Genomic DNA, 27,671 nt, shown 5'->3' on the forward strand with positions numbered 1-27,671 from the left:
GGATATCTTCTATGCGGTAGATGAGATGGGAGAATTTTATGATACTTCATGCTTTTAAATAACAGGAAGGACGTGTGGAGTTCTGGCATGCCCTTAGAACAGATTGTTGGGATATTTGAATTCTGTTCTCTTAATATGATCTGAGTTATTGTTTGGCCCCATTGTCTGCCCCCCTCATAGTTTCTATGTGTAATTTGTGCCTTCATCCCTCCCACCCCGAATGGTGAATGTAGGTCTAATTCTCCAAGCCATACGCTTCCCCCACTGTGTATGCAATGCTTCCTCTACAGAACAGTGGAAAGTAAACACTTGTGCGACAGAAAACTACATTTGTGAAGAGCATAAGAAAGAAACTATGTAAATTACGTTTTTTAAAAATTCAAAATGTACTATGAAGTAAACAGAATTTTTAATTATCAAGAATCAGTGATGCTGAAATGATGCTGGACAGGAAGTTCTATGCTACTATTAGTGAGCCCTTTGAAATCAGTAACAAAAGTTTTCTTCCTGCAAGGTAGTAAATTATTTTTCCCCAGTTAAATTCAACAGGTATAATATTACCAGATTATGCTGGTGCCCTGAGCTTTTTAGTTATTAGTTCATACTACACTGAAATAAATTTCCAGTAACAATTCAAAATAACATTTGCAGAGGCCTCATAGCTGATAAATGTTTACATAAACCACCTGGTGATGGCAACAGATTACATCTAATGCTCAGTTTATATACTCATGTGCTGAGATGTATGCTGAGCAATTTTTTTCTCAGTTTTTCTTTGTCCTACCCAGCTGTCTGTCTCCTCCTGCTTTCTAATACCTTGATTGCGGTCTCCTCTTGACAAAGAGTATATCTTTGTCTTCCTTTTTTTTTTTTTCAACTTCTTATGGACTTCAGAAGATGTATTGTAGTTCTTAAATGCTACAGCTACTAGTAATCCAATGAAAAACAGTTTTTGATGATACACTGCTGAATAGTGTTTCTTGCCATTATGTTTGTGTATATGCTTATACATGCATACATACACATATGTGTATGTTTGCCTTTTGTTACCCTTTTTGTTGTCAAACTGAAAAACAAAAAATACAATTAAGCCTTTTTATGAGATTTGCTTTGTTTGAACTCTATGAACATTTATTGCACTCTCAATTTATTCAGTACTTTTGTTAACAGACAGAGAGCAAGGTTTAACCTCTAAATGGACCAGAGCATTACTGTTTTCTCAAGGATGATAATTGTAGCTATGCAAGCTAGCACATAATGGTTAAATATATCCTTGCTTTTGACAGAAGCTAGTGGAATTGGAACAGAGATGAACATAGCTTATTAAATATAGCTCTTATGAAGACTGCTCTATAATTACCGTGATTTTTCTTTGTATCATTATCATCATAGGCTGATGAAAACAATAAATCGTGTGCTTTCAAGAGGCCAAGAACTATTCAGCCATATAAAGAGATCATACCTAGAGTAACAGACCTGTTAGTTTTCATTGAGTAATCTATGTAAATAATGCACTATAAAGGTTAAATAGGTACTTTCATCAAAGATCCTTCTTTCACTGATAAGAGTTAAAAACTTAGAGGACCATGTTCCAAGGATGCTTTGTTCCATGAAATCTCATACATATCCATGAACAAATCTTCTGATACTTTTTAATTGAGATTAGTTTTTAATGTATAAAAAACTAATCAGCTTCCATGTCTAGAAGTGTTTCTGAGATGAAAACCTCAGAATGAAATGACCTAACTACCCAAAATGTTATGAGTACAAAAATGCTGTTTTTCCTTTGCATCAGCTCTAAGGCTCCACAGATTCAAAATGGATCTGGAGACCTGGATTCATATACTTTCCATCTTTTCTAATCCATGAGAGATTTTCGTGCTTCTTGACACTGAAAGGAGAGCAAATAGCAAGGGCATGTTCTTGTGATCTAGATTATTTCTTTGCTCCTCAGGTCTGTGTTGGTATGACTGGGAAGGCAGCAGACCCTGGCATAGCTGCTCTATGTCATGATGAGCTTCAAAGACCTTGGCCAGTGCTAAAAGCATTGTTTCAGGAATGCCTTTGCATGTGAAGCTTTACCTCTTGTGTATTTACTAATAATTAATGTTTTAGAGGCCAGAATTTTGACACAAAAATTTAGCTGCTAGTGTCTACTTAGTAATGAGGAGTTATAGTTTCATTTTCTTATTTTTAGATTCCATGAGGCAATTTAAGTGCATCAGAACTGAGCAGTATTAATTTCAGACTTGAAAAATATGTGCTTGAGAACAATCAGCAATTTCAAAGACAAAGCTAAGGTTTAAGATTCGTTGATATTCACTGTTGTGCTTGTAGAGTGGGAAGGAAGACAGGGATGGGCATGTCTGGAATCAGGGTACATGGCCTTTTCAAGCAACTACCGACAACTCCTCTGAGAACCAAGCCAGCTTTGTATTAAAGACATTAGTTTTGTTGCCTTGGCTACATGTACTGTAAGACTTATCTGAAGCCTCATGTTCCTGATGGTTGTTATATACCCTCTCATTTCTAGCCTAACTTAATTCTCAGTTAGTCTCTTTGCAGGTCATCAGTAACTATTAGGTGAAAAAGGTTTTTTCCTCTTCTGTGTTTATGTTCTTGGTGTTTCACAGAGAGACACCTCTTGTACTTCCCTCAGTTATGCTGGAAATGTATTTGGAACTATTTGTGTCTGTTATACATTCATATATATTCACACTATGTGTGTATATGTATTAAGTAAATAATATTTTCTTCTATTTAATATTATTTATTTGTTATCATGTACCCTTCTTCACAGTTTTTAAGCAACTTAATTGTTTTATCAATTCCATGGAGTCATATCTTAAATCTGTAAGGGTAAATGATGGTATGAAATAGTGAGTATGAAGAGGTAAATAGAAAGGAGAACTGAAGTAAATAGTTTAAAATCCATTCTGAAGCAAATCCAAACTTTTCCTGTAGGTTTGGTTTAAACAAGAACAAATACATAAACAGTCAGCTTTTCTATGCCAAGGTTTCCCAAGCAGCTTTCTGGTACAATTAAACATCAGTCAATTGTACAAATAATAACTTATTGAAACCAACTAAAAGGAATGATTTTGACAAATGGGCTTTTAGACCTTGCTGCAGAAAATTTGGCTGATGACACATTCTGGTTGTCCAATGTACTGCTATAATGATTGGTCTCTGTTTCAGCCTTATTTAACAGTTTCATTAACAGTATTAAAGAAAGCAAGTGAACAGCATGTTAATGAAGTCAGCAGATGATGTAAACAGCAGGAAACAAAATAGAAGATACTTAGAGATTTGAAACATGAGTGAGAGGAGTTATCAATGTGTCATATTCAGATTGAAAAAAAAAAAAAAGGTAATGCATCTGGGATAAATTAGTTCAGATCTGATTTTATATGGCTAATATATTAAGTATACAGAAATATATACACTGAATTACACTAAAACATTTTTTTTCTGCTTGATAAAGGTCCAGTTTGCAATCAGTGAAATATCTAAAGGGCAATACTGTCTTTGGAAAAATGTGTAGAGAGTGTAAAAGACCAGACAGGTAACTGATGAATTTTACACAAAAAGGTGGATGGATTGCAGTAGCAATTTGCTATTGTTCAAGCAACGGCAAATAAAAATCAATGGTTAAGTAGACTGTTTTAAGAGGAAAGACTAAAATGTAATGACTGAGCAAATAAGTAATGGAGAGGAAGACTATCATAATCCACAGGCCTGAAATATCGTAAGATTGAGAGAAAACATGACTTATTTAGCATTGCCACAGATTTGATATCATATCAGGAAAATGTTCATTATTAGGTGAAAGCAACCTCTTACCATATAACATCAAGAATTACAAAATAAATACATATAGGCTGTAAAGCACAACCTAGTGTCAATTAGTGGAAACCTAAAATAAACTGTAGGCTGCCTCTCACTAGCATATGGAAATGCTGAGTCTCTTCAACACCCCTCAGTGTGAGTGCAAGTTGCAGAGTCCCTGAATTGTTAGGTCTAACCTTTTTTTTTTTTTTTTTTCCCCAACAATATCCAAATTATAGGAGAGGAGACTTCCCAAGTGCTCCATTCATCAAGCCCAATCCCACACAAGCTCTAAAATATTTCCCCTTCCCCAGGGTGGTGACATGCATGCTGCAGGCAGACTGACAACTACCTCCTCCAGTTAGAACATATAATCATCAATACCCTTCTGAGCTCATTGAAAATGTGACTAACTCGAGCCTCAGCTCATACATTGTCAAATCCCACTTGGTGAGTCTTGTTCCTGTTCCAGCTGGAGATGGGCCCACGCTGGAATTTGGGAATCTAGTTTTCACGTTCCAAAACTGAACAAAGAGACCCGGACTCATCTCTAGCCTTAGTCTCCTAAACTGTGGTCATGTCTGCAAGTAAAATGCTGAAACACTATTTGTCTGGGAAAAATAAATGAGTGATGATTTTAAGAGATGCTGTGGCTACTCAGTGCAGTAGCTTCCAGCTTTTTGGTGCTGTTCCCAGAAATGCTTCAACCATGGTGAGGAGCTCTATTCTCTAATTAAAAAAAAAAATTGTATCAAATATTTTTCAGCTTTACACTCTCAAATTAAAGCTTAAAAACCTCCAAGGAAGGAAAGGAGGCCAGATTGGAGGGGGAGGAGGTGAGAGGAAGGAAGCGGGTGGAGAAAACCACTATATACCCAAGATGCAAGGAAAGTTGAAAAGTAGAAGAAAAAATATATTAAATCAGTGTAAACTAAGAGGTAAGTTTAAGGCATTTTTTTACATTGAATGTATGTCTTTTCTGGGTATTTTTAGTAGTAAAATTCTGTATACTTTAAAAACATTTAAAATACATTAAAGTGAGGTGATTGCTTTTTTTTTTTTTTTTCCAATTTCTTCAGCTATAAACTTGATCTATAATTTTATTAAAACCTATCAAAGGATGTGTTGTGCTGGGATTTTGCTACTTTTCTGCTGTTGCTGATTAAAACTGTCTATTACCTCACCAATGACCTACATGAAGTGAAACAACATCCCATGTCAGCAGGCAAAGTGTTTTGTTGTAGAGCTCAGCTGTGAAAGTTAATTGTTTATGGAGATGTGATAGGCACTGTACTCCTACTTACCTACCTTACTGTAATTCAGTGGTGTATTGGTGTAGCTTAGGAAAAGAACCTCTGAAGTAACAGATTTTCATATATTTAGGAAGATATTTGACCTGTGTTCTTAACTTGAGGTCAGAGCAGTGTCTTACATGGTTTATTAGTGTTGTTGCTGTTATTGCTACTTGGTGTGCTGCCTATACAGGGGTTGTATAAGTTAAGTGTTGATCAGAGACCACATGCCAGCAGCTGAATAGTAAAGTCTGGTGCACTTAGAAGCTCATTTATTACTGGGATGTTTGTTGCTATACTGCCAGCAGCCTGCCAGAGATACGACAGAATAAAAATATTGCTGATTAATATGACTGTGCTTGTGTTGTAACACCATGTGATACTAAAGACTTTGTCACAGATGAGTTTAGAAAGGAAGGGAAGAGAAATTTGGAAAAGTAGAGACTGGTATAAGGAGGTTCTGCGTAGCTCTATCAGCTTGGCAGAGTGGAGATGAAGAGATGTTCCTGCAGCCCCAGTATTTACTGCATATATAGACCAGGCTATCTGCAGCATTTTTATCTTCAAAGGTTGGGAACAGGATAGGGCAAGCGTGTGACAGCTGCCATAATGGGAGAGACCAGAGCTCTCAGTGGTTGATGGTGAAGAACAGCAATACAGGAGAAGGGGGTCTGTAGGGAGTGCTGCCGCCTTCCTCTCTGATCCTTATCCAGCTTCTGCTGTGTCTGGTCCTCTCCCGCTGGAGGTTATATTGTGTTTAAAAGCTTCTAATGTCTCAATCATTCACGAATTTATCCATTTTTTTTTTAACCTGTTTACATCATTGATTTCAAAAACGTTATGGAAATGGGTTCTATAAATTAATCACACTGTCTTTGTTTTAAGGCTCCTGTTTGAGGATTTTATGGATGGCCTGAAGTGTTTTTACTCTGAAAAGGGAATAGTATTTCTCACAGAGATGCTTATCACTGCCTCCTTAGGCTGCCCAATTATAAGTTGAAAAGTTGTGGTCTGCTTAGATTCTTCTCTATTCTATATGTCTGGTGATTCTTGTCCCTCTGTACATTTTCTAGCTATGCTATATTTCTTCAGTGATTCAGATGAAAATGTTAGCAATTTGCTGCCTTCTGAAGACATGTATGTCTAATGACTACCTCCCCTTTCTTGCTCTCACCATTTAGCCTTCTTTAACTTTTCTAAATATTTTTTTCAGTGTTGAACTGAATGCTTAAATATTTCTACAGATAGCAGTTACATAAATATATGCATGGCAGCTGTGCACTTCAAGATGAATATATTATGGATAAAGAGCTTGAATTTGTACTATTTTTATTCAGGCACATCCTGAGAATTTAGTATCAAATGGCCTAATTCTGCTCTAACTGACACTAAAGCCAGTGAATTAAACCAGAAACTCCTACCATACTCTGTAGGATCAGGACTGGTCCTGCCTGCTAGGGAACAGTGCTCGACACCACTTTCAGAAATGTTCTGAATTGTGCATGAAGCTAGCTATTAAGAAGCACAATCTTTTATCTTTTGTAGGAGAGGAAACCTGGAGGAGAGGTAACCACAATTGTTTAGTGGATCCAATTGTAGGACTGAGGAGAGCTAGAAGATGGTGACAGCTGAGCAACAAGAGCTGTGAGGAGTAGGTAGGGAGAGCTGGCTGGCAGCCGAAGAGTGAGGGGAATGAGAACAGAGCCCTGCAGGCAGGCAGGCAGGCAGGCAGGCAGCAGCTGCAGTTGCAGACCACTAAGGGTGGCGGGGATGCCACTACATTAGTCAGATACTCTGATGTCAGAATTTCTTCAGACATACAAAAGATCTTGGACACCTATGAAGGTGAATAGGGATTTGGCATCTCAAGCACCTGTGCAATTTTCAGCCTTGAAGTCACTCGACAGAAATAAAGGGCAAGGTAGAAATTATGCTCAAGGACAGACTAAACAGCTGATGACTGTAGCGGTCTTTATTTTGTTCTGTAAAGATTAATGGAAAGCATTTTCCTCAGACATTTGGAAACCATGACCTATATTTTAAATAGAGTCTTAAATAAATAATTAATATGGCTATTTAATTGCAACTCCATCACCAGACAAAATTATCCAACCAAGGAATTAATCATAATGATATTCTTCCCAGTACTTGTCATGCGTTCTTGTTCTTTCCTTTCTGTGGATGTTTTGAACAGTAAGGCATCCCTTTTAAGTTGATACAGTTCAGTATGGGACTAGAAAAAAAATGTTTAAAAGCGGTTCTATTTAGAAATATAGATAATTACCTGTTTGGGGCATTTTCTTAAAGTCAGATGCCTTTGCTCATTGCTAATGCAACAGAACAGAATTAAAAGCACAATTCAGTTGTTGAAAAATCTATATGTAAAAATGAACCATTTACTTGGAAACTAGCAGCAGCTGGTACAAGTTGATATGTTGGTATTAACATATCATTTACCAGGTGTGTTGCATCAGCTTCACTTCACAATGGATGTAGGATGTAGAGTGCCATGAAGAAATTCAAGCTGGAATTAATAAAGCTATGCATGGCAGCACTTCAGGAAGAAAAGCTTCCTCTTATGCAGCTTATTTGAGGATTTATCCAAACATGAAGAATGAATCTAGCCAACTAACAGCAAACTGGAGTAACAAACAACAAATGCACTCTTCTATAACATCACTATGACCCTCTCTCTATCCCCTGACTGCCCTCTCTAGACAGGCAATACCTCTGACTTACATGAGGCAAGTCTTAGTAATGCTTCAACACTTTGTTCACTCAGTGTTCACCCAGCTGCAGCTGGATCAGATTGAATGGAAACAAAATGTTGTCAGCAATTAAGGACTCTTTGACATGAGTTTTGCCAACAGGTCTGCTGGAAATTGGAAATACTGAAGGCTTTCTTACTACATGATATCTACCTTTGCCAAATTCTGTCCCTTGCCCTTCTCCCAGGTCATGCCAAAAGTGCACCTTTCTCCCTCTTACCATGTGTGACCAGTCCCTTGCACTAAGAATCCCTAGATGCCCAATTTTTTCACTTTCCAGTCTATATTCCTCCATGGTCTCTAGGGTTAGAAAACAGATAAATGTGCACAGTGGTGGACAAAAGGACTGAAGGCAAATCCTTTTCCTTTTAGAAATTGATCCAGACTGGCAGAGGATGGCTCCAATATTTACTCTCCACCTCTGCCATGCAGAAAGCATGGTAGCTAACACTTCACTCAAGGTAAAAAGGTTTAAATGCTGAGTAGATTGGACAAAGTAAAGCATCATTTCTTGCTATCTTCTTCCTTCTGAGGTGCTCCAGCCAAAAAAAAGAGGAAAGACCCTCTACTCTCCATAATCATTTATATTTCTGTGGGGAATGCCTTCCTCTCCTGAGGCAGCCCTTCCCCTTTTCCCCTAGTGCCTTTATGGTCAAGAACACTCTGTAAGTGCAGCTCTGTAGACGCAGCAGCTGTTAGAAACCCACAAAGTTCCCAATGTAAACTTCATGCCCTTGCTTTTCATCACTGCTATGAAGACAGGCAGAAGTAAAAATGCATCCCTTCAATATGTTCATTTTGATTTCTGAAGACATTATTTAGGTATTACAGGATAACAAAGTGCATTAGAAGTGTGCAGTCTTCACTAGATTTTATTTTTTTTCTTGTCCTTGCACATTCAGAGGTGTTGTTCAATGCAAATATCACACATGGTTCCCTGTTCTGGCAGTGCTCGGGCACAACATGTTCCACTGTTGGGTCTCCTTTTCTTCCTGGCTATAGGAATTTTTCTTTTTCCTTGAAAGTGTAAAGATAGAGAAGAAGTGGAAACAAGAAGTACTGAAAACTGTTTACTACCTCTTAGAAGGCTACTTCTAATTTTTATTTTTACAGAATGAATGTTTCTGTAAGCAAGGAATAAGCTTTAGCACAAAATTTGAGATGAGCTTTGCCAAATTTCTCAGCAGATGAAATAACAAGTGTTTTAAATAATAGCCTTCATGTATCCAAGAGGGATTAAACATTCAGATATACACTGACTTCCAGATTTGGGGGAATATACTGTTATTTTATTTGTTTAAGAAGGTCTAACTTAGCTATTGATATTAAATTATTAATTAAAAACATCTATCCATATTTTATGGCATTCAGGATGTAAGGAAGGGGAATGTCCCTCACACCCAGTGCTCTCGTGAGCTCTTGTGAGCTATACATAGGCGGGAAAGTGATTTGCACTCTAAGCTGAGCTAATGGGCAGGGAAGAGAGATCTGACAGAAATTTTGCTTCTTAATTCTCTTATGACATCTGTGCTTGGATATGGATAGAAGAAGGAATCTGCTCTTGGTTTGAATCAGTGAAGCAGGATGGTTTGCCTGGAATAAGGAAGGATTGACTTTGGGTATAGTTTTCTTCCCCTTCAGTGTAGCTAAGCATGCTCAGGTAGGCCAGAAGAAACCACAAACTGCTTCTGCAAAGGTAAACTGTGTAGCGAAGCAGAAGAAAAATATTTTGATGGAAAAAACAGCCTATTATTTTAGTTGTCTATAAAATGAATAATAAAGCAGTATTGAAATACCTTTCTGACCATGCAGTGACCTCTAAACTCTATGTACAAAGCTGGGTTATTTCAGTGTCATTCGGTAAGAGAAGGATTAACCAAGAAAAGAAGGTGGACTGAATCTTCAGTTAAGAACCACCTTCAAAAGAAAATAGGTAGTGGATACGAGCTTGCTATATTATTACCATCTTTATTTAAAGAAATTGCCTAGACTGGAAAAGTTTTTTTTCCATGCCTACATTTGGCCCAGAAAACTGCCTTGCAAATGCAACAATAGCACCAACTTTGGCAGCATAAAGTATATTATCAGGCAAGAAATATTATACTGACCTCCAATGTCAAAGGTGTCTTTGATCTCATAGCTCTTCAGTTCTCTTCCAGGAACACAATCATGATTTGAGATTTTATGCTAGGAGTGCATATTCAGCAGATGCTTTAAAGTGGAATTATTTCATAGAATCACGGAAATAATTGAGTTTGAAAGACATTCCTGGAGACTTTCCAGTTAAAGCCCACATGGCTGAAACAGGGTCCTGAGTGGGTTGCTGACAACACTGTCCATGTCAGTAATGGTTTGTGTATCTCCAAGGATGAGGACTCCACAACCTCTCTGGGTAACATACTCCCAGTGTTTGACCAGCCTCACTGTAAAAAAGTTTTTTTCTAGTTTTTAAGTGGAATTTCCTGTATTTTAATTTGTGCCCATTGCCTCTTGTCCTGTCAATTGATACCACTGTGTGGTGGTTTGAGCTTGGCTAAATGCCAGGTACCCACCAAGTCTCTCTATCACTACCCCACACCCACCAACCCACCCCCTTCCCCTTATTTTCTCAACAGGGCAAAGAGGGGAAGGAAAATAAGATAGGGTGAAAAAAAAAAAAAAAAGAACCAACACAACCCTTGTGGGTAAAACAAAAGCAAAAGTAAAACAAAGGTCCGTGTGCAAAAAACAAAAACAAAAAGAAAAAAAACCCCAGATTTATTCTCCACTCCCCATGAAGAGGTGATGTGGGGCCTTCTCAGGAAGCAGGGCTCTGATACGAGTAGTGTTTTCCTCGGACCAAGGGTGACCCCACCCCCTTCCTCCTTTCTCCCAGCTTTATCCTGAGCAGACGCCATATGGTCTGGAATATCCCTTTGGTCAGTTCGGGTCAGCTGTCCTGGCTGTGTCCCCTCCCAAGATCTTGCCCACCCCGTCCCACTGAGGGGGGAAATGTTGGAAAGAGCCTTGGTGCTGTGTAAGCACTGCTCAGCAGTAGCCACAACACCAGGGTGCTACCAACACCCTGCCAGCTCCCAGCATAAAACACAGCACCGTGAGGGCTGCTATAGGGGAAAACCAATTCCAGCTCAGCCAGACCCAGTACACACTGAAAAGAGTATAACAGAGGGAGAGTTACTAATCTGTAAACTAAAAAACTGTATTGCTTAGAAAAGAAACAGAGGAACATACAAGAAATAAAATTATTATTATTGTTGTTACTCTATAGATCTAGATCAATAGTCTCTGAAAAAACAAACAAACAAACAAACAAACAAAAAAGAACAGGCTGGAATTCGTAGAAAGTAGTTGTGAGGAAAAATCTGAACCTGATGCTTTGGTTGTCTCTCTGTGCCTTTTCAAAGAAGGGTCACATAAATCCTTCACTTTGAAAAGGGTCTCTGAACAAGTTCAGTGCTTCCAGGTTGCTCAGTTGAATTCTGTGCCATTCTAAACCAACTAACTTACAAGACTGAAAAACAGGTACTTGTAATTTTGGACTGCAGCAGTATTTATCCTTTGTTACAGAATAATTTGGGAGCTGGATTGACCCCATAGCTTTGATAGAGTAGTAACAATTGCCTCTGTCACCATGCTTTGGTCTGTAATACATCTTGCTGCAAGAGGATAAAGTGCTCATTCTCTCCTGAAAGTTAGTATGGAAGATGAAGATTTAGGGTAAAAGCCTTAAGGTGTGGCTCATGGCCCAGGAAGTTATCCCCATCATGATCCAGGATGATATTTACAGGAAAGCATGAAGGCAAACACAGTGCATTATTTATACAACTTTAATGCCTATAAATGAGTGAAGATTCTGACTGTCCTCTGGTGCCCATTCATAATACATGTTTTACTGGGGAAATCTATTCAGAATCACATTTATTGTTCTTGACAATAACCTATTTCTCCACCATCTATTATAAAAAGCAGCCAACAGTTTTTGTTACTGTAATTCACAAGCTTAGGTCATTCTACAGGGCTATATATAGTGCAAGGGATAAATATCCAGCATGGTTTCTTTCACTGCTGTGAGCATTTTAGCAGCTGCCAGTGTTTTCGTCAGAGTAGTGCTGAATAATACTTCACATATGTGGATGGCTTGAAGCCATTATATCATAATCCAGTGATCTGTGAGTATAGAAGTGCATATATGAGTGGGCTGGATTGCTTTCTATAAGAAACTCCATTTAACAGATTAATAATTTCTTATTATTTAAAGAAGAGTTTAAAATAATCTCATGCTCACACAATGGGGTGAAGATAGAGAATAGCTAATATTTATTCCAAGTGACGTTCAGAGCTTTCCTTAAGGTGGCAGAGGTAATAGTTTCTGTTGTCTCCCTTTACTGTATGTGAGAGAGGTTTATCTCTGTCTCTCCCCAGTGACAGTAGACGAAGGGAATATTTTCAGATTCCATTTTATGGAAATGCTCAAAGTGGAAAGAACTGAAATTCTGTAAGAAACATACTCTTGATAACTGCATTTAACAGACATACTCATGTCACTCTACAAAACTTTCTGAATGGAGAGGTGAGGTGTGAGCTAAGTCCAAAAAAAATCTGTTCATATGGTTGTAATTGCACTGAATGTTAACACTGTCCTGATCTCAGGTGTTCTGCTCTGCTTAACAGTAATTTATAATGGCAAAGATATGTAAGGCTATTATCAGGCAGAAATCTCTGGAAACAAAAACGGTTCAGGGTTTTAAGATTTATTTGTTTTTGCGATACCACTACTACCACAAATGATAAAATTTATTTTTCTCTAGTAACTATTAATTCTTTATAAAACAGGTAAGGGAAGATGAGGTTTAACGCTCCTCTACAAGTGTTGTTTTAGCTTGGATTTTAGGGACATGAGTCTTTTCTGATCTTGGGACATGATCCTTAGGGACATGAGTCTTTTCTGACCTTTCTCTACACTGCACAAGCTATACATTGTAATTGTGTTCATCCTGTTTTCCTGTACATAGTTTTTTTCTGTCACTGTGCTACTGCCAGTGCATATAATATAAGTCCTTTTCATGTATGTCTTTGTTTGACTGATAAATTATTTGGATAACTTAAATGAGATTGCAACTATTTTTTAAAATATTTTTGTGTATTGATCTTTGCAGGTTTACATGTATTGCTCTCAACTGTATTCTGACTCATTCATATCCATTCTGTAAAGCTTGTTTCCTGATTCAAATCTATATTGATACATATCAGTGTGACAAAATGGCAGCAAAATGTATTTTGGGCTGTTTTGCAAAGCCAAACATCTAAAATGATTGAATGGAAATGATTATTAGATCAAATTATCAGAAATTAATTCTATGACTACATCTACTAAAATATAACTTTGACTTGCATGTTTTTGTATGGGAACACATTTTTGTGAGTCTGTCTGTCATACGGAGTGGCTGAGCACAGTTTATGATGGCTACATCATATAAGTTATTGCATACTCATATGGAAGCACTGACTCCTACTACGAATGCAGTTAAATATGAAAGGCCTGGAAGTGTTTTTTTGTCAAAATAAATGCTAAACCCCGTGCTGAAGATCTAATGGCATGATGGCAAGGACTGGCATATTGTACTAAGGTTCATTTCTATAGACTATAATTTCTTTTGTTCATTCTGGGGTAACTTGCATCTTACTGAAACTACTGAACTTTGGTGAAGTAGATGGGTTGAGGATAAACTAAAAATAATACCATATTCCTTTCCTGATTTTCTGAGGAGTATCTTTTCCTAATTTTTTAGTTATGATTCTCACAACTAGACAGGTCTTTTTAATTTGTTATATAGTACATTTTAAGTCTGTAATAGTGAACAACATTTTGCTCCCCCCCTCAGTTTATAGCTTTAATTTTTTTCCTAAACGGCAAAGCTAGTTTTCTCTCAGATGAACATTTCCCACTGTTTCCTTTATAGGTGGACTTTAGTTAAATAAAAATATCTGTGGAAACAAAAGAAGGGCTCATTCTAGCTGTGAAAAAATAGGAATTATCTGTGAGAGTGGGAAGCTTGAAGATGTGAGGGTTTTTCCAATGCTTTTTAGCATATTTTGCTAAAAAGCAGATGCTTCAAATGTGAGAGCCCAAAACCAGTCATGTGGCAGAAACTTGAAAAAACAGTAAGAGCTGTCAAAGCTAGCAAAACTGTATGAAGTATACTTTTAAGCATAAGATGAAGAGTTCGTTCTTTTTATGCTTTCTCAACAGTTTAGGCATGTCCTTGCTGGTCTACTCTTTAAAATTTTTACTCTATATTGTTGCACAAATGGCAGCAGAAGACCACTGGAACATAATGGTTAGTAAACAACTTTTAATTATTACATTTGTCATCTTTCCTTCAAATCTTCTGAGCATTTCACTAAAACAATTAGCATAACCAGAGTATAGCTAAAAATAACATCATTGTAAAATATTCTTTAAAACAACTCCAAATAAAGAAGATATCTATGGTAGACATAAACCAAGTATATCCGAGAGAGAATGCAAGCATGTAGTAGAGAGATGATTAATAGGATTGGTAGATAAAATAAGCACTTAGGTTCAATGCTTCCAGATCTCTTGTAAAAATATAGACATATGGAAAGTAGGCAAAAGCATTCAGAATAAGGTTTTAAATAAAATCAAACCAAAGATATATTACTGCATATGCTGCATAAGTGTAGATGTTACTGGGAAAACAAATGCTTCATCATCATGGGTTCAGTCAGTCAATGGATATTCTAGGCAGTAAATCAGCAGAGTCTGTCATTATTGAGAGCTCATTATGAAATAGTTTCAGAGGTTAGATGTAAAAAGTTGTCATATGAGTTTAAGTGAAGAATAACTATTAACTATTTAATATTCATCAAAAGCACAAAGGCTATGTTTAGGTTTTCTAATGTTTATGAATAAATGGAATTTTTATTAGTTATCATTCCTAAACAGCAGTGTAACAATTCAAGCAATAATTACAAAATGTTGATGCCACTTCCTGAACACTGAACTGACCTGCAGGATTGCATCCGTTTGCTCTGGAAGAATGAGACTCATCAGTCTCAAAGGAAAGTGTATGCTGAGAATATGAAGATATGAGCTGACTCGTAGTGGAGCTTCAGAGATTAGGAGACCTTGATTTCAAAGGAGATAGACCAGCTGTGAATCTCATCAATCACAGCTCAGAGAACACTTAAACCATCTAATCTCTCTCACTGCACTGCAGGAATTGTCACCCTGGAATGTTTTCATAATGCTTTATACAGTTTGTGCAAAGGCATTTAAAGACTTCTGTAATTTTATATAGAGATTATTTGAAAGTCCAATAAATGTCACTGCTAAGTATGACTTCCTAATAATCTTAAATTACCCTTAGCTCTGCTTCTCCAAAAGGGGGCAAACAAACAACAAAAAAGCACAGATAAAAATATCAGTAGACAAGTGAACTCTTACCTCCAATTAAAAAAAATGGAGGCACACCATTATTTTTCTTAGAAACACTGGCATGAAGTTGAAAAGATTGATTCACTTTCATTCACAATAATGGTCCAGAAAAGGATACCCTTCTTGCTAATATTTGGGGAAATACATGCCCATATCTTTCAGTGTAGCAGAATGTCACTGTATGGGTTGGTGCTCTTATGTTCTCATGTGTCCAGTGTGGTGTCTGTGCTCATAGTCTTACATTTGTCTTATAGTTTATGGTTATCAAGACAGATTTTTTTTTTTATATTAATGTCAATATGCACATTCCAGTTCTCTAAAAGTTGTTACATTCTGTGTCAGGTTTCCTCACAGTAACCAATTATCTTTGATGTCTAGCCTTATCAAAAGCTCCTTGAAAAATATATACTGTCCATGTCACTCTCTTATCTATCCCAGCAGCATTATCTTCAAAGAGTTCTATCAACTTAGTTATGCAATACTTTCTATTATACATTCATATTGGCTGACTTTAATGGAATTAAGCTTTGCTTAGTGTTCTCTTGTCAGGTGCAACAGAATTATTTTCAATATATATTTAAAAAAGTTAAGCTAGCTGGTGAGTATATATTTCGCCTTATATCATAACTTACTTGAATAGATGGCTGTGGTCTCAGCTTTTTAGTTCTTCAGGAGCTGGTTCTGCCATCACAGAGTATTGACTGTGAAAGCTCAATAAATGCTTTGCTAATTGGAAAGTATTAGTAAGCAAATTACACTCCCATACTTAAATGACAGAAACACCGAAGGAAAACAGCAGATTTCAGAGAGTGCAAAAGAGAAGTCTAAAGTTCAGAAGAAAATTACCAGCTCTAATGATTGGAAAGCTACAAGAATGCTAAAGAATATTAACTTTATGATGCTGTAAATATAACACCTTCAAAAACAAGGTCCTAGAGGCCTGGAGAACTTAAAAAAAAAAAAAAAAAGATGTTTTTTTTCCCCCCCAGGTAGAAGGATTATGTTTATTGTATTCATCATTTTTGTGCCATGGGTATAAAAGCATTTTCATACCTGAATTGCATTTATTAGTAGATTATCAACTTAAGTGCTTGTTTTGGAATGAAATGCAATAGATAGTTATAAAAGTAGGTATATATTAACTGTTTATTAAGGGTGTATCATGAAGGCTGTTACCAGACTAACAAATATATAATAGTAAGTTGCAGAGTATAAGAAAAAATAATACAAAATGGGAAGTGAAAAGAGGCTTAAAGACACAGTAGAGATAACAGTAGACTTTAATATCTGTATGAAGGCTGTTTATGACCAATATAGGCATTATATAGCAGAGTAAAAAGGAGTAATACCCTGTACAACTTGGAAATGGAAACACTCATATTTATTTTCATCTTGGAGGAAAGATACAAGTCAGACAAAAAAGACATATTTTGTTAGGAGGTAAAATAGAATTTTATGCTAAAGATCTTTTCTAAAAGTGTGTTTGTAGAGATGGATTTTTTTTTTTTTTTTTTTAAATATTGGAGAAATGTTTGGTTTCCAATTGGCAACTGGATCTGTCATGATATCTGTCAATTTAATCTCAAAGAAAAGTAAGCAAGACTTTACAAGGCTGTAAATCACCCACACTATGAAGTACTGCAAAATAATCCATTGATTATGTTGTGGGAGTACGGTTAGATACTAGAAACTTAATTAAGGTTTTGGTGAAAAGTGGATATTGTTGTCTTGTAGAACTTTCTCGGTAGACAAATAACCAGCTTGTCTCCTAGACTGAGAACAAAATGGTTATCATAAGTCGAGTGCTATAACTTGAGCAAATTATAGATCTTTTCCCTTCCCACTTAAATAAATGGGAATTCTGATCTGCTGAAGCACAGTAGTGTTGTGCACAGAAACAAGTTATATAATGTAGGAAGCACAGTTAAGATGAGCCTAAATTAGCTACATATCCCTGTGACTTTAGAACCATAGACTTATTCTGACATTATTTAAAACACAGACATTGTATTTCCAACTAAGGGCTCACTAAAATAATACAACATGACTCTTTGTAAGCTTTTTACTTGGTGAAAGAGAGTATGTGTCTCTCTCTTTTCCCAAGTAACACATGATAGGATGAGAGGAATTGACCTCATGTTGAGTCAGGGGAGCTTTAAATTTGGATATTAGGAAAAATTTCTTCACCAAAAGGGTTGTCAAGCATTGGAACAGGCTCTCCAGGGAAGTGGTTGAGCCACCATCCCTGGAGGTATTTAAAAGGTGTGTAGATGTGGTGCTTAGGGACATGGTTTAGTGGTGGACTTGGCAGTGTTAGGTTTATGGTTGAATTCGATGATCTTCAGGGTCTTTTCCAACCTGAATGATTCTGTGATTCTATGATTCTATATATCTGTTAGTTTAGGATATAAATAATTGCAGTAGAAATCTCATCAGTTGCTAAGATGTGACATGTCACCTGAAGATTTTTTCTGAGATATTTTTCTTGCACTGAGTTGACCTCTTGTCTTTGAGAGAGGCTGGGAAAAAAAATGAAAGAAAAGATAAAAAAATATTTTCCTTTACTAAATATTTAACAACCTTGAGCATATCACAAGCATCAATTCCGATTGAGTCAGCCATATGCTTTCAGATCCGTGTCCACCCAGACAGTGGAAAACTGTTAGAACTGGATGGATAAATCTTTTCTAAAAGATATTGAGAAACAGCTTCAGAGAACGAAGATCAGTTGATAATAATACCATCAGATCTTGCACTGGCAGGGAAAAAATTATTCTTGTTAGCACATTATGCAGTGTCAGGAGTCATCTTCTGTGTAAATGAATGTAGTGCCCCTGAAGAAAGCTGGGCTGACAGGGCTCTTTACTCAGGTCTTCTATTCAGGCTATATACAGCATGGGGAGCACCTTCACAACTACCCTTCCTTCATCCTGCACTGAAGCACTGAAAGGCAAATCCCTGTGTCTGTGTTGTCTTTATCCTCCTCCATGGATTTTTTTCCAGGGGTAGCATTAGAGTCCATTTGTCAAATTATAGCTCTTAGAAGCAGGAGGAAATCTAACCCATTCTTTTTCTTGTGAAAGCTTATTCCTTGCTACTGTTTTTCTAGTGTTTTGTTTTATTTGAGTTAAGGTGTCATGTAGCAGGAACTTTCATCATTCTGAATAGAGAAAGGACACCAAATACTAGCAGGTTTGACCAGCTATTTTGCTTTGTTCTGGGTATGGATTTTCCAGTGCCTGAAAATTTTCAAAAAGGGAGATGCTGGTTTGGGTCTATGTGCATAACATACATTCAGGAAACCCAGACTCTGGTTTCACAATAAATTTATTGGGGAAACTTTAGCAACTTGTTTTTAAATGTTCTTTTCCTAATAGCTTTATAGAGGTCCCTTCTGCATTGTTATTATTATTACATACACACTTATGCAGACAGAATGATTTTGCCTACCAACTGAGTTAATTTTGGAAACAGAATAGGCCTCCAGCACCTAGCTGGATAGGAACAATAATTATACTGCTTTAATGCCATGAAAAGCATTCGTTTTTAGGGCCTAATAAAGAATCAGTATAAAGCATCTAAAAATTGGAGTGTTGATATAGCCTTCTGCCATATTTTAATTCAGAAAATTTTTCTTGGTTCTTATGGAAGCCTTTGTTTACATTGTCACAATTTATGGATATTAAGTTTCAAAACATTGTTTTGCTTAATAAGTAAAAAGCACAATTTACTGTCTTGGTTTCTATTATTAGAGTTTATTTATCTACCACAGTTTCATTATCTATTTTTCAAGAGGAAGGTAAAGTTCACCAAATTCATTAAGAATGTTGTAAAAGGAAAGGATAAGAGATGCTGAAAACATTTGTATTGATACTTTCATTTATTACTCACTCTTTTTCTGGGTAGCCAGCAATTCCTGTAGCTGTTGACAAACTGGAAGAGTCCATTTAACTCTCCAAATAACTATTGTTTAGACCTAGTGCTAGGAAAAAATTCTTCAGTATTTAAATATTTCCATAGCTATGAACATAGGGAAAGCTTTTTAGTTAAACTCTTAATCCTGACAGTGGTTCAGATTGTTCTTTCTTTGTAAAAGACATGTATAAACAGGTTAAAGAGCAGCCTGCACATTCCTTGTTCAGTCAGAAAACTCCCTTTGCTCCCTTATTTGACTTTTATAGCAAGCATACAATAACACAAGCTCTTCATACAGATTGCTCTGTTTAGCTATAAACTTTGTTTAGTTATATCATCTCTTCTTAACTGGCTCTTTGGCCTCTTTCTAACTCTTTTTCCAGGAATGAAAATTACTTCTTTTTCATCCTTTTCTAGCTGTGATTTCCACCAAGTTCATCAAGAACACTGTAAAAGTCTGTATCATTGACATAAAAAGTGAGAAGAGTTCAAAAGTTTCATTGAATAGGCATTAACTCCATGGGGAAAAACAGAAAGTGAAAACCAATACATTGAAGATCTAATCAATTATTTTGAGTTTTGCCTGTGTAGGGAATGAAGAATCTCCACATGTATTTTTTATAAATTCTTTTTGTGACTGTCAATGCCGTAGTATGGATGGCATCATATCAAACAGGAAAGGAAGATGCAGCTTTGGAAATGAGTAACTGTAGGCTTGCTGCATTAGTGATGAGGAACATATCATTGCATTAAAAACTAAGAAGTTTTCATTTTTAAGATTTTACTGATAATTTTAGAAGTAAGAAAAAGGTAAAATTAGCTGCAAATGCTGTTAGATCAGTTTTTACACCTTTCCATTAATTTTAATGGAATTTAATTTATTTGCTGTAACCTTCAGTGCCAGAGTGGATGTTCAAAACCAGATACATTAGAAATACATTTTTGGCATAATCTGTTAAATTTTGAAAACATAATGGCAGCAAATGGCAGGATAAGCATGGTTTGTAGTATGAGCTACACAGAATATTTTTTTTGTTATCAAGACCAGTAAATATGTTGTCATGGACTGCATAGCATTTAACGTTACAGTATGAAAACCACAGCATATTGTGAGAATGCACCTTCAAAAGTAATGCATATGCAGTTTAGGACACACGGAATTTCCCCATGCTCTTAAAGCAAAAGCACTTCAATACAAAACTGTTCATGTATTATCTCCACTTGTCTTCAAAGTTTTCTCAGGATTTCTGTTGTTCACACCCATCTCTATTACTCTTTTAATTTATCCTTATGAGAACAAGTCGCACACTTCAGGCATAAAACATTATCAGTGCCACTTACCACACAGCACTGTCCATTTTATCTAGAAGACATAGCCACCCATGAACAGTTTTGAATACCTTTGCATTTGCACTCTACAAATGATTCTCCAGAAGACTTCATCCAGTGTCTATGGTTCTGTGCTGAAACACTGGTTTGCCATCAGTTATTTTGAGGATTCAGACCAGAAAAAAAAGCTGATTCTAACTGCAACAGCCCTTGTGAGGATCAGCACCTTGATGGTCAAGGTGCTGGCCCTTAGAATATGAGGTCCTGAGTTTGATTCCAAGTGGTGTGTCTGGACTCAGTCTCTCGATACTTTGCTCTAACCTGTAAATGGGACTGAGAATAACCCAGATAATATAGTTGCAGGTGCTCGGTAAATATATAAAATAGAAAGTAAGTACCATCTATAATTTCTAAAGACACTTGCTGATGTCAATGACTGTATTATTTTTGAACCTGCCATTCTGCATCACAGATTTTCACTGAAGAGTTGAAGAATTCAATACCCATCTAAAAGTAGTCTCCCTTCACTACAACATTATTTATTTTTTTTCTTGCTTGGTAAGCTTGAAGGATTTGTAATTGTTTTAAATTACATAATACATTACTTTGACATATTCACCTATTAAAGGATCTTTGTAAAAACTGTATGGTATTACAGTGTAGTTTTCTTACGGTAGCAATCAATAACCATAGAACTGCTTGAGGACATTGCATTTCTCAAAAAGACACTCCTGAAAAACTCAGAAATACCTCAAGTTTTCCATTCAGAATTTTGCTAAGCAAGTGCACTTGTATCTGCCAAAGAACCATACATCCATAATTCTTTATATGCCATGCCTATCATTGGCACCAATGCTTATATAGAGTTTGTAATGAGCAAACAGAACATGTTCTCTATTTAAAAGGTTTTGGACAAATAGGCAAAATCTTAAAGCCTTATGCTGCCTATTATATCGAAAGCTCATAAATTTGGGGAGAAGACATTTCACCATACGGTTTCTCTGTCTAATAAAATATAATGTGTTTCATGATTTGGGAACTGAAAGATGTGGTGTAGTGGTAAAACCTTTGTTGTTGCTAATGTAGTGCAGGTAGACTGGTATGAGGAAATCTAGACAGATTATTAAAGTGGGAAGAAATATCCACATATCTTCCATTATTTTAACTTTCTACTTTAAAGTTCAATTGCTTTATACAATCAACAATCAATTGCTTTATAGAATACAATCCTGTCAAACTCAGGAAAACAGGTTGATATCCATTTTGCAAATCTACCAATTCAAATCACGTTCACAGCCAACAGAACCACAAACAATAAATGAAAAAGTTGCCATCTTTGCTGTCATCATCTGTTAAAGGAATATTTATCAAGAAAAAAAAAAGTAGTACAGGGGAGGAAAACTTAGTCACAGAAGTATTTCTACCTCTTTATGGTTCTATAGCAGTATAGAATACTGGCTTTTCATGGAAATGAACTGGGTTTTGTCATGTAGTTATGGATCTCAATAGCTGCCACCCTGCTCCTGCCGTCAAAAGGTAAAACGATACTAATAGCATCAGGAGCTGTGAAGAAATCTGTCTTCTTGTAGATGAATTAAATTGAATGCCACTTTGGACCTTACTCTAGATAACTCTATACATTTAGAAGCAGAGTAAATTCATGTTCATTCCACAGTGTAAAACCTTTCAATAGCTGTTCAGTTTTCCTGAGAGAATTCCAGAAATCTGTAAAAGGCTTTGAGTCAGTTTTCATCAATTTAATTCCCAAATTACACAGCCACTATAGAAGAATAAACCCTGAATATTTTTGCAAACTCTTCAAACCTTTGAACATGAATGAGAAGTTTCTTATCAGTGAAGTCAGAAACTGATTAATCCAGCCTGATATTTATTTATTCTACTATGTCAGTTACCAATTCATAGTATCATACAGTTTCAATGTTTTTAATATTAATTAATCAAAATATCCTATTTAGTTTTCATAGACATTCTTTCCTTAGTTTGTTTTTTTGTTGTTTTGTTGTTGTTTTTTTTTTTTTACTTTTGAGCGGGTGGACTTGTCTGCACATCTTCCTTTACAAAAGATATATAGCTACTTCTTTGAAAATCTCAAAACCTAGTATTAGGAAATCGCTTTATTTCCCTTTTTAAAAATAAGTTATCTTTAAAATATTGGACCAAATTTTCTGTTTTCTACAGCATTAATCTGACAGAGGATTTTCATTACTAAGATCAAGAGAATTTGTCTCTGAAAGGATATTTTTCTTCTCTATTTGCTATTATACCTGAAAGCATGTTTGTGTTAACCTGACAGCTACCAACATTATGGAAATGCACATGGGCAGCATTCTTCTCAGATAATGCTTTATTTTTGCAGGATGTTGTACACTTGCAGATATTAAGAAGGGATGTGAAGTCAGCATCACAGTAATTCAATTCTCTAAGATTTACTGTGATAATCCATAACATCTAGAGTTGATGAGGAACCTGAACTCTTTGATCATAGCAATATTCTTTTAAAAAATGATTATATATTTTTTTCAATATGTTTGGAAATTAATGCTAGCTATGACAGGCTTTATTTAGTACATTTCAAATGGTTTCAGGCTGACTTGCCTCCCAGTGAAAAAAGCCTATGTAAAGGCCAAATACTGTAAATGACAATTCATACCAGAAAGCCATATCTAAGGCACTAAAGTACAGTTCTAGCTGTGCAACTGCACAGATTGCTGGCACAATTACAGATATCTGTATTTTAAGGTAGTGTGTTATTAGTTATCCCAGCTTGGACTCCAGCTTCAGTGCTTCACAGTCAGTTTATTGCTGACACTTGCTATGCTTTCTTTGCCTGGACTTTCTGTGTCACAGATACTACTGCACCTCTTTCCTTTTTGAGAGTAGTGACATGAATGGAGAATCACATGGCTGAGTAAATCAAACCTGTAGGAGATACAGGACATACTCAAGCGAGCCCTTTATGTTGTACTTGTCAATGGTTCTATTCTATAGTTTGTAAAAGACATTATGTTCCTCATGGTAAAGTGTACTTTCTATTAAGCTTTCATTGAGAACTGAGAGCTGTGAGAGCCCCAAACTGCCAGAGCTTTGAGGTAGTGCTGCCTGAACCTTTTCCTTATAAAGAGCTTTCCAAAGAGGATGGCTTTGAAGTTCAAAAAGACAGATTCTCTTAGGCTATGAACTGGAATAATTAATAAAAGCTATAGAAAACTCCAAGTGGCCAGATGAAGCAGAATGGAAATACGGCAAGGTTTATAAATCATTGACCTCCTTCTACCTGTGACCTTGCAGGATGATCTTTGCTTTCAGTCATCTTCTCGCTGCTGTGTTCCTACAAACTCTGACAGTACTTATTGGTCCTTGGCAGTTCTCCTGTTGGTCTGCTCATAGCCCTTTGCTGCTCTGAGTAATCATTCAGCCTCTCTTTGAGCTGCAGGATCCGTGTGTGCTCTCTCTGTTTTTCTTTGCCTTTTCCTGTCTCTGCCCCGCAGTAACTGAAGTTGCTGCATTTCCCAACGGAACGTGCAGTTTCTCAAAGAAACCTCCTAGGGGACACCACCAGGCTGTCACTCCTTTTAAAGGAATGAGAACAGACAAATTTAACAGGTTGATCAAAGGGAAAGAAGCAGGTTTGCATATCAAACACTACACATGTACACTGTCAGAATGATGATGAAGATTCCCCTCATGTGACCATACAATATAGCGTGTTAGTCGTATATATGCATAGTGTATGAATTTTGCCATATATGACTATATGTATCCAAGAGTGATGCTAATCCATTAATGTCTATATTTATATATTGATGTTACATATATTCTGTTAGGAGATACTGTGAATCACTCAAAATGTATAAAAATGTTTTAAAGGGGAGCAGAGATTCAGAAGATACACAATAACCTAACAGATAAAACGTTAACATTAGTCCCTTAAAATGATGGTGCATCCTGGAAAAGCGTTCTTGACTCAGGGAATTTCACTTAATTTCTTGCCAATTAACATAATTACTGACTTGGCCATTGAGAAATTAAGAAACCAATTAAAGAATTCCCCCCCCCCCCCCCTTCTCAGGCCCAGCTCCAGACTGGACACCTCTCCCAGTGTCTTGTCCTCAAGTCTCCTTGCCACTGTCACAGGTCACACTTAGGCCTTTCAGGTGTACAGGAGGAGGAGGGGGGGCTCAGGGCCTCATCATTTCTTTCAGCCACTCATTCCTTCTTACTCATCTCCTCTGCCCTGGTGAGGCACTCCATGGGGACCCTTCCTCACAACATCTGAGCAGAGTCATCATGTTCCTCTTTGACTGGTTGACTCTTTGGGTGGGATGAGGCAAATTGTAGAGCTGTCTGGGATCAGCTAGGACTGGTTAGGACTGTCTGGGACTGCTAGAACCACCTGGAACTGGCTAAGACTGGGTGGGACTGGCTGAGGCTGTCTAGCACCAGCTGGGACCAGTGCAGGGCAGTGCACAACCACCTCTCACACAGGGCACACACCAGCCTCTGCTGCTTGTGCCCAGTGCATGCTGTAAAGTCGTTGCTTCTTGCATATTAATTGCTGTGAGGACCATTTAGTGGTAGGCTGTCAGCTTGTTAGGCAGTAACCTTTATAAGTGACCAGTATGGAAGTGGAGGTGCAGTGCATGGAGTTGAAACTGAAACCCAAGTTGTAGGAAACTTGCTCAGGATGACTTCTGTTTTCCTTATTTATACTGAAAATTCATTGTGTCTTGCCCACCTAATAACTTCGCTGCTATTAAAAAAATACTGAAGGTAGCATGACCTGTGAAATGTTCTCAGAAATATTTCTGAGTCCTGGAAAAGCCAGCAGGTGGTTAACCACCACTTACTGCACAAGAAATTCATATTTCCTTGGTTTTCATTGGAGCTAAAATATGAAATTACTGTTATGCTAAGGACTCATACAAGTAGGAGAAAGATACAGCAGTATGCAAGACAAATGTCTGGCATCAATGACTATTCATTTAGATGTTGTTGTTCTTCCAGACTGCCCTTGGGATATATATCCCTTTTAAAAACAAGCATGTCTAATAAAGTTAGAATAGGTATAAAATGACTAGAAATGTTTTTTCAAACCAGTCCAGGTGGCATTAGTGCTCTCTTCCATAGGCATAGTTTGAGGGATGTCTCTGCTATTGGTGTTCCAGGCCAGCTGCCTACTGCCCCTTGCTCCTGTGCACTATCCCGAGTAATACTGTTGCCTTTGTTTCTCCTATCTGAATGCTTGAATTGCACAATCAGTATATTCAAATCAACAAGCTAAGCCATGTTGCAGAAACATAACAGGATATTTTGTCTGCGTATAGTAATCGGGTTATATATCCACCCAGTTGGCCAGGTTTTCCATTTGTGTGACTCAGCAGAACTCTGCTGAAATTTATGAACTAAATGAATAGTAATAGCTCAGATTTGCCACAATTGTTTAATCAATATACGTGATTTTTAAATCCTTACTACTATATTTTATTTTGTCAGTTAAGAAAATAAAAAATAAAAGGAGTAGGCACTGCTTTAACTGAGGCATAGCCTTACACTCCTGTTTCAGTGTAAGGACCAGTTGTCCTAGTGCGTTATAGCCAACTGCTGTTTTTCTTGTAACTTCGTATATTGGTTTATGTAAACCTCTTCTGTGACAGGTTTCTTACTTCTAGAATGATAATTTCTTTTAGGAATCCTTATTTACTGAATCAGTCTTGAATTCTCAGGTGCACATGAGTTGTCCCATTAAATCCAACTGAACCACTTAAGGCAGGTCCTAATGTTCATTGTTTGTTGGTATGCATGAGCTTATTCCTGGGAATGGCAGTGCAGTTCCTCCTGGTGCTGAGAGCCTCTTGTTCATATGGAAGTCAACAGAAGTATGAAAGGATTCACCACATTTAGAGAGTGAGTCTACAGACATTATCCTTGTGCACACATACACAATTACGAGGTTTCCAGTTTCTTGCCCAGCCATACACCGGGTAAATAATTTGAAGCATTTTTTGGCTGCACTTTCTACAGTAATTCTGACATGAAGAGTCCTCTCCAGTGTTCTTCACCATTTGGTAATACTTACTATGGCAAAATTTCTGGCTATTGCAAATTTTGTCACTTTGTGGCATTATATCTATACTGTACAAAATGCTGTAAGCATGTTAGCATTATAAGATATTAAAAAAATATTTTTGTGTTGCCTGTAAATGACAGTACTAGTAGGTTGGCTGTTCACACTTCAAACCTAGTGTTCAGTAGTAGTGCAGCTTTTGGTAGTTTCTTGCATACTTTATGCTAGCCCTATGCTTAATCCATTTGTACAGCAAGTGCATTTAGCTTCTGCAAGGAACCAGGCTCAAGATCAGATCTAGGAGTCTTTCATCCTCAACTGTGTTTAGTAATATCTGTACAAAGACCTCATAAAGGTATACATAAATTTAAATTAGAAATAATACCAAACAAAGGAAATTTTTTTTCCAGTGTGTGCTCCTAACTTTGGTTACATCTGTAGTGCTCATTTCTGTGCTCTCCACAACCACTTTATGCATTGGCTACCACCATCTGTTGTGTGGTAGCCAAAACTGCTGGGAATCTCTCTTCATGGGGCTTGACTTTACCCAGTCTTTTATGGAGCAGCAAATGTACATTTCTAAGTACTGTAAAATATATACCATGCATTGTTCATTTATTTCAAACAGCAGCACAATGGTATTCTTAGACTGTGAAGATAGGATTCAAATTGATTAATTCCAAAAATGTGAGTATTGTCTGTAAGACAGAAAGCTATATATTAAATGATTTAATAACCAGATAATAGGAAGAAGGGATGGGATACCATTTAGGAGGGGAAAACTTGAATAAAAAGTGGTTAGTATGTCTGGATACACTAGCAGAGGGAAATCACACAAACAAAATCTAGATTCAATAATCAAATATTTACCCAAAAATTGGTTGTGGCTGACAGTGCTTGCTTTGGGCATGTTGCAGTCTTGCTAGATGTTAGTCTTGAGAAAGTTTTAACGTATTCAGAACATTCCGATGTGCAGCTAGTCAAGCTCTCCTTGT

General features: G+C 36.9%; 1 protein-coding gene across 2 annotated transcripts in view; it reads left to right on the plus strand.

Annotated features, from left to right (window-relative positions):
- The first annotated feature begins 4,666 nt into the window (after positions 1–4,666).
- Positions 4,667–27,671, plus strand: part of DLGAP2 (DLG associated protein 2) — a 312,584-nt gene continuing 289,579 nt past the window's right edge. Inside the window, exon 1 of one of the 2 annotated variants that reach the window (XM_026845663.1) lies at positions 4,667–4,766. In XM_026845663.1, the coding sequence (XP_026701464.1) occupies positions 4,709–4,766 (58 nt within the window). In that variant the 5' untranslated portion in view covers positions 4,667–4,708. The remainder of the gene's footprint in view (positions 4,767–27,671) is intronic. The other variant, XM_026845660.1, reaches the window with a different exon arrangement.

This window comes from Athene cunicularia (assembly GCF_003259725.1).
Source record: "Athene cunicularia isolate RWA chromosome 3 unlocalized genomic scaffold, athCun1 chr3_part1, whole genome shotgun sequence".
Lineage (NCBI taxonomy): Eukaryota > Metazoa > Chordata > Aves > Strigiformes > Strigidae > Athene > Athene cunicularia.